This window comes from Caloenas nicobarica, chromosome 25 (assembly GCF_036013445.1).
Source record: "Caloenas nicobarica isolate bCalNic1 chromosome 25, bCalNic1.hap1, whole genome shotgun sequence".
Classification (NCBI taxonomy): Eukaryota; Metazoa; Chordata; class Aves; order Columbiformes; family Columbidae; genus Caloenas; species Caloenas nicobarica.
Genome location: NC_088269.1, coordinates 6,016,008 through 6,023,589, shown reverse-complemented (window position 1 = coordinate 6,023,589; position 7,582 = coordinate 6,016,008). Strand labels below are relative to the sequence as shown.

Here is a 7,582-nt window from a genome sequence, read left to right as displayed (position 1 = left end):
CCTTGGTGATAGCGATGTGAACTATCGGCTGCTGGCAAAGAGCGGGGGTTTGGAGCGGTGTGGCGGAGCTGGAAAAATCATCGATGGTGATGGAATTGTTGTGCGTACCCGCTGGTGCAGGACAGGGATCGATCCCCTCCGATCGCACGGTTCAGTGAAGTAGGCTGGCTCTCCAAGCCCAGTTTGTGTGCTTTAATCGCAGACTTCTCCCTTGCAAGGCTCTTCCCGCTTACCTTGAATTCAGGAATTCCATCTCGCTGTTTACATGCTTTAGCCGTAATACAGAAATCAGTCGCATTCTTTGAGTTCTGCACACTCATTTCGGTGCTCAGCACCAGTGGAATCTTGCACTGAACATTTGCACTCAGCTCCTTGGGGGCAGAATGCTTTTCTAGCCCAAGCGGGCTGTGCAGATTGCGGTTCTGTTCAAATAACGGCAACTGTCGGTGTTATCAGGGAGACGAGGCTTCTGCTAAATGCACATTTTATTGACATAACGTTTATTCTCATTTACTGACCACCGATTAACACAAATATTCAGCGCTGCATACTGGGAGCTGATTGCACAAGCTGCTGCTGCATCACTGGTAAGAGCCTCAATCACACGTTTAAAGTGCAGGTAACACCTGACCGGCTTTTTTGAGTCAATTGCTCTAAAGGCTGTCCGACCTCTAGAAAAGACATTTCGTTCTACTTAGCACCAGGTCTAACTTTAATTTTAGAGTAAGTATAAATATACATATATTTAAAATCCATCATGTGAGTCACTTCTGGATATTTACATAGGAGAGAGTAAAAAAAAAAAATCAACAAATGTTAAAAACAGCTTTTCAGTAGAGTCTACCAAAAAACTAGTCAACACTGGAGTGTGTGAGGAATCACTTTGTAAAGTACAGCAAGTCTGAGAGCACTTGCTGCTGTGCCGTTCTGAGCCTGACAAGGTTTAACCAAAGGAGACGTGTGTAGGTCCCCAGGGTGCTGCCTTGCACGACCCGTCAGGATCCTAAAACCGCGCAGCTCTGCCGTGTGCAGCCGTCGGGCACCCGCTGCAGCTTGTCCTGGTGACACAGGCGCTCCTGCCGTCTCTGCACCGTGCTGCTCCGCTCCAGAGTTCTCGAGTCCTTCCGCAGCTCAGCTCAACCACGCTGAGCAGCGCTAGTCACCTTGGTACGAGTGTGACAGTTCACGCAAGGGCTACACAGGTCATTCTGTGCACTGGTTATCAGTTAAACCATGCTAACTAGGATCAAGAGCTTGAGCTTAACCATGGCAGCAGAGCAGGCTGCAAGCGCTGGATATGTGGGCAGGGTCCTGCGGAGGATTTCAAGCTGTAGAACGGGCTTTACTGGGCTTGCAGCCCAGCTCATCCTGCACCCAGGCCTTTGTGACAGCGACAAGCTGCCCCTCCTAAGGTTTAGAGCACCTGATCCATAGCAACACAGACAGTTGCATCATAATTTATGTATTTACAATATAAGTTAAACTGGTGGGGGCAGGGGATCCAGTCCAAACGAGGAGCCAGAGCCCTGCAACAGCTGGAGCCTGGCCGAGGAGTAAGCGTGGAACAGACGGAGGGGCCCCGAGGGTGCTGGCACCTTGTTGTGCACAGCAGCCTTCTGGAAAATTGCTCTTCCCTCTCCAGGAGGCGCAGACACCAAAGCTCTTCTGTCGCAGCACTGGACAGTCCCCGCTGGCTCCAGCCTAAACCCCATTGGCGCCGGCCTTGCTGCTCTGAGATGCTTCCAGTTTAGTCTACGGGGAAGAGAACGTCGCAGATTTTAGGCAGTCCCAACACAAATGCTGCTTAAAATTCAAAACTTTTTGGTGTCCTCCTGTTTACTACAGGAAGCTGCTCTGGAGAGTAACAGCTGCTGTGAACAAAGTTCGTCAAGGTAAAGGAGTATTCTCCTGCCGATAAAACTCAGCCTGGACTCTCAAACTTGCCTGAAGCGGGCACCCAACATGTACACATGAGCAGCTAAACTCAAAATATACACAGAAAGCAAATGGGCAAAAGAAAAGGCAAATCACCGTAGAAATACTTTTACAGATACAAAATGGCATTTAATACTTCTGACAGAAGTCACACATGGTATTTTTGCATTTAACAGCCCTCAATGCAGTTCTCGTCCACAACTTCTCCAGTCGCTCCTTGAACTTAACGTTCACATCATCTTGTAGCACAAATTTCCACAGTTTGCCTGTAAGTTGTGTGATGAACACTCTCCTTCGGAAAGTTGAAGACTTTTTAAAAGCTTACCTCTTGTGGGGGAGGCTTAACTGACATCTCTGGGATTGTCAATTTCTCTGTTGTCTGAGACACAAATTCTTCATTCTTTAAGGAAAAAGCAGCTTTAAGTCACAGAACCCTCTCAGAAAACCAAGCTCTAGCTAGACCCCGTACCATGCCTCCTCCCGTCTGAGCAAGGCTGTTCCCTGCAATGCATCTTTGTGAAAGATGTATGTCGGTTGTTCCCATCATTTTGCCTACACTATTTAACAGCACTATTTGGAAATATTTCTAGCAGTTGACACAATATTCTCCTTTAATTTCGGCTGCTGCTCTTAATTAGCTTGGACTAATTGAAGGAATTCACTTCAGCCTTATGCTGAGAACCACGTGCTCTGGTTTTCTTACTCCAGGTATTTTGGCTCTTTTTGTCCTGGACAATTCACCAGGAGAGCTGAAAACAAGTCACCCTTAACTGGCTTCTCTGAGCTAAATGCACCTGGATTGATGTATCTGTATTTCTGTGAATACAGCAACTTGCAGACTGCTCTTTTCTAACCTTTTTTCCCTGTACAACGGGGGCAGGATCCAGCAGCATCTCCCGACCTTCAGGAACAGATGTCACCATTTCAGCAGTTCCACTTATCTACAGAAGAACAGACAGTTCAGCACAGTTACAACTTCAGTCCATTTGGAGGATCAAAGAACAAGATTCATGTCACAGTACCTCATTTTTATAATGTGTAATGGTTAAACCATTAACCTGAAGGTTTTATTCAAACAATGCACCTTATTTTGTGGAACTGGAACAGACTGTGGCTTCACATCTATTAAGTACAAGGCACGGGAAAGCAGGAGCAGAGAAGGTGGAACATTCTCTTTTAAATGCAGATCCAGCCACTGTGAGTGGGAAACAGAAGGAAAAGTTATTTCATATTGGCTCCATATACCACTCTTTGTCCTTAAAGATCTTAAAGCTATCTTGAGTTTGGCCAATACAGCTTTAAGTTACCACAAAGAGCAGAAATAGTTTTTCAGACTTAAGAATACCATGTGGAATACACACTGGAGAGCAGGTTTCCAGCTACTAGTGAGGTACCAACATCAAACAGCCAAGTACTTTGAATTATCTACAGCTTACCTGAAACACAGCACCTACAGCAGCATCTGTAAACTGTTTGAATGTTTAGAAAAGTCTAGTGTGGGCTCTACTGCAAGTCTTGGCTACTTTAGAAGCTTAAAACATATTCCACTCCCCACACCTGTCTTCATCCTGCTTCTAGCTGGCCCTGATGCTGCTTGTAAGGCATAATCTGGGTGCTTCTTGTGTTAAAGCTCCACTGTGCATAGAAACCTCCTTGCACATGAGCAGAGCAGAGCGCACTTGCCTGTCTGAGCTGCTCCTTGAGCTGCTCCTCCGAGAGCCCCAGCGAGCGCATCCCCCGGGCTCTGCAGGCGCTCTGCAGCTCCGACACGCTCAGCCCACCGACTCCTTCCTTGGCAATCATCTGAAACAAAAAGGAACGTTCCACCTCGGCACCGAGTGAGCCAAGCCCCTCATTGACTTGATGAGCTTGAGCCTAAAGACATGTCTGTGTAGGTAAATGAGCATCAAGTCCCACCAGCACAAAGGTGAGACAGAACTGACTTTGTACATAATTCATTTTGTCCTTGACAGCGGACAGGCTTCAGCTACAAAGGATGGAAAACTTGGAACCTGATTATTTTTTTTTTCCACGAGTACTGAGAATTTCACTATTACATGTGATCCTACAGGTTTGAAGAATTCACTCAAAGACAGGTAACCCTGAGAATTGTGAGGACTGCAGGCTTGAAAGCCAAACCTGTGGTTAAGCTGCACCTGCCTTTCAGGACTGGCTGCCTCTTACTAGTGATATTTCTTCCAGAATTGGAACCTCCCTTTTTTACGAGTTAGTGTGACTCCAGACAAAAACATAAGGGCATTCTAAACAGTGACAATATCTGCAGTGCTCCACTTGTTGGGGTTCACCAAAGGCAGCAAGGGCGCAGGAAGATGAACTTCTGGTTTTTTTTCTGGAAACTGTCAAGAATCTGTCCCATGAATATTAAACTCCACGTCGGAGGATGGCGCATGGGCAGCGACATACGCCTGAAGCAAAGCAGGCGGCCTGTGACTCAGAGGGCAGAACCCAAGATTGCGAAAAGCGTGCGTTCCAACCCAGCAGCCACATCTGTGCTATTTTAAACTTACTTCATCATCCGCCTTGATGGTTCTGAGTCTCAGCAGGAGCTGAAAGCGGAGCAGGTTGTTGGTGCCAATGGGCTGCAGCTCAAGCAATTTGCAAAGAGCTACGAGCTGTGGCCGCTCCAAGTGTTCCAGGGTCAGCTCGTCTTCAAACAGCTTGGAGAAGCGCACGATCTCTTGGGTGCTGGGCCGGTGGCCGGTGTGACGAATCTACACAAAGCAGAGGCACCAGGGCCAAAGTAAAACAGAATCACAGGTTCTGAATCCTCTTCCCCCTCCAAGGAAGGAGCCCCTCCTGTTGCTCACACTGGTGTCCCCCTCTCTCAATGCAAACATAATTACATAGTTAAAAGACCAAAGCGAAACAATGTTTTTGAGTGGCAGCTTAAAGGATTTCCCAGGGTGAAGCTTTGGCTGCTGTTCCAGGATGGAAACGCCCCTATGTACAAACCCAGTTTCACCAGGGTATGAGCTGCGAGAGGGAGCCCAGTTACCAACAGCTGACGGGACAGCTCTGCACTGCCAAACCTCTCTGTATCTTCACACAAACCCCACCCTCGCTGCCCGTCAGTACTGCTGCCGTCATCCCAGCACAGCCGGGCTCACCTGGTGCACGTAGGAAGAGAATTGTTTGCCTTGTCCTGTATCAGTTTTGTTCCTTTTGGCCATCTCTGCCACAGTCTCCTGCAGGAACTTTGCTAACTCCAGCTTTGCACTTAGCTTCTTCTTCTGCTTCTCTTCCTTCATGAAGGGAACAAAACATAATTAGAAATTCCACTTGAAAATCAGAAGAGATTCTGGGAAAGAGACGAAATCAGACTTCAGTATTGCAAGCAAATAGGCTTCAGTTACTGTAGAAAATGGAATTGCTGTGCACTTCCCTGTGGGTCACTGTTTACAGAATGATCTTCACATTCTGCTCTCCCATCTAGGAATAAGCCAGGAACGTCTGACCCAGACGTGTGTGAGGATGATACTCATTAACAGCAGCTCTTTATGCAGCTGCACAGGCATTCTAAGAAGCTGGAACATGCAGTCTGCATCTCTAGAAAGGACACAAACCTTTTTTGACTCTGTCTCAAACGTTGAGGGCAGCATTTCAGGAAAGAGCTTCAAGAACACAGGTAATAGGAACTCCATGAAGGGGACGATGACGAACACGAGGAAGGGAACCAGCCGGAAGAGATCCGCACATGTTCGCAGCAGCTGCACAGAGAAGAGCACGGCAGAAATTATTATTCAAACAGACAGTAAAAAAAAAAAAAAAAAGTGTTCCAAATTGGAAACTGAGTGGTTAAACTTCTTTCATTGCAGTCAGCCTCCCAACGCATTGCTTTAGCAAGGCATTCATGTGTCTGGCACTTACCCTTCGCCTCTCCCTCCTGGTGAGGACCTGACCGTGTAGCAGCCTCCACACCATCCTGGCAGCCACCTTGGTGTCAATCCACAGCAAGTGGAACCCGTTGTAATAATGTTTCAGCTCATCCACCACCCTTTGGCGCAAGGACTTTTTTCCCACTGGAGTCTCTACGATGTTTTTTGTTGGAGTTTTAGCAGGTTTAGTGTCTCGGTTCACGGCACTTCGGTGGGGCGGAGGGTCAGCCCGGGGCTCCTGACGCGAGCAGGCGGACGTGTGGAACGTTCGCAGGCCGGTGCCCATCTGTGCGCAGCGCAGCCATCGCTGCTTCTCAGAGTCTCTGACCAAAGCCCGGTTTAGATGAGAATCCACAAGTTGGACAAAAGCAAGTGCTGGAGCGTATGGGGGACTGGAGTGCACAAGAAGGTGGGAGCCCCTGAAACTGGAGAGATATTCAAGTAAGTAATAGTGGCTAAGGTATCTAAGTGTTACAAATCACTGTTCTTAGTGCCAAATTAATCTTGTGAAATTGATCTTGTGGCTGTTTCAGCAACTGAGATTCCTGTCCTTCAGCAACATGCAAAATATTGAGACCTTGTCTCATGTTTAAAACTTTTCTCTTTAGGGGAGAATAACTCAAGGTTTCAGGCTGCCTCTGAGAAGGCCATTAAACAACAGCATTAGCTAAAATTTGCCAGTTGCAAACAAAGAAAAGCCAAAGCCCCTTCTCTCACCAAGCGTTTATGAACAGAACAGAGTTCTCTGTGTTTTCCGCCTCTTCTCTCCCCCAGGAACTGGAAGAGCCAGGCTGAGCGCTGGAGAGAGGTGAGGTGGTTTGGATATCAGGAGCAATTTCTCCTCCAAAGGGCTGTGGGGCATCGGAACAGGCTGCCCAGGGCAGTGCTGGGGTCACCATCCCTGGAGGGGTTGGACATGGAGATGAAGTTCTCAGGACACGGGGCTGTGCCAGGGCTGGGGGACGGGTGGACTGGGTGAGCTTGAGGGGCTTTTCCAACCAAAATGATTCCATGGTTCTATAAAAGGGCCAAGACCTCACAGGCTGCTCTGCGTTATGACAGCTGCTGAAACCCCTCAGTTTTAGATAAATCAGACTTTGTACTTCTCCTGTTTGGGCAGATCTGCAGCAGCTGGGAGTGCTCTGCCGTGCGGCCCGGCCGGGGCACCGGAGCGGCCCCGGTCAGCTCCCCGCGGCCGCCGCTGGGGCGGCAGGGCCCTCCCGCCCCTGGGCCGGCCCTCCTCGGCGCGGCCCAGCCCCTCCGCCTCACCCGGGCCTGGCCGCGGCCAGCAGCGCGTTCCAGCCGCAGGCGGTCATGGTGGCACCAAGTCAGCGGCTCCGGCTGGCGGCGGGCAGCGGGGGGACCCTCATCGCCGCCGACGAAGGGGAGAGGCCGCCGGGCCCCGGGCCCGCTCCCGCCGCCCCGCTCCCCGCCACGGGCCCGGTCCTCCAGGGCTGGCCCATCGCGCCCCGCCCGCGCCGCTCTGCCCCGGCCAGCGGCGCTCTATGGTTGCCCCTGCATCACGCCATCGAGTGGCGTCACAGCCCCTTCGGCGACAGCCAATCAGAAGGCAGGGTCGCGGCCCTGGCGCAGGCCACCCAATGGGAGCAGGGCAGGGCGGGGCTTGACCCGAGGTGCCCCCAGGAAGGGCCGCGCATTGGCTGCGGGGGCGGGCCCTGCAGGGTGATGTCACGGGCCGGAGCGTGACGCCATCGCTGCCCGTGACGTCATGGAGGGTGGGAGGGGGCTCA

The 7,582-nt window shown here is 50.3% G+C and overlaps 1 protein-coding gene across 1 annotated transcript; it reads right to left on the bottom strand.

Annotated features, from left to right (window-relative positions):
- Positions 1-492: 492 nt before the first annotated feature.
- On the bottom strand, positions 493-7,301 carry LETM2 (leucine zipper and EF-hand containing transmembrane protein 2). The gene is made up of 10 exons (XM_065651608.1): positions 7,101-7,301; positions 5,824-6,256; positions 5,520-5,663; positions 5,064-5,198; positions 4,464-4,667; positions 3,619-3,738; positions 3,020-3,130; positions 2,790-2,876; positions 2,261-2,335; positions 493-1,752 (listed from the first exon to the last, which is right to left on the bottom strand). Exons 1-10 carry the CDS (start codon positions 7,145-7,147, stop codon positions 1,702-1,704), a joined length of 1,407 nt encoding a protein of 468 aa, XP_065507680.1. The 5' UTR covers positions 7,148-7,301; the 3' UTR covers positions 493-1,701.
- Between the last annotated feature and the right edge of the window lie 281 nt (positions 7,302-7,582).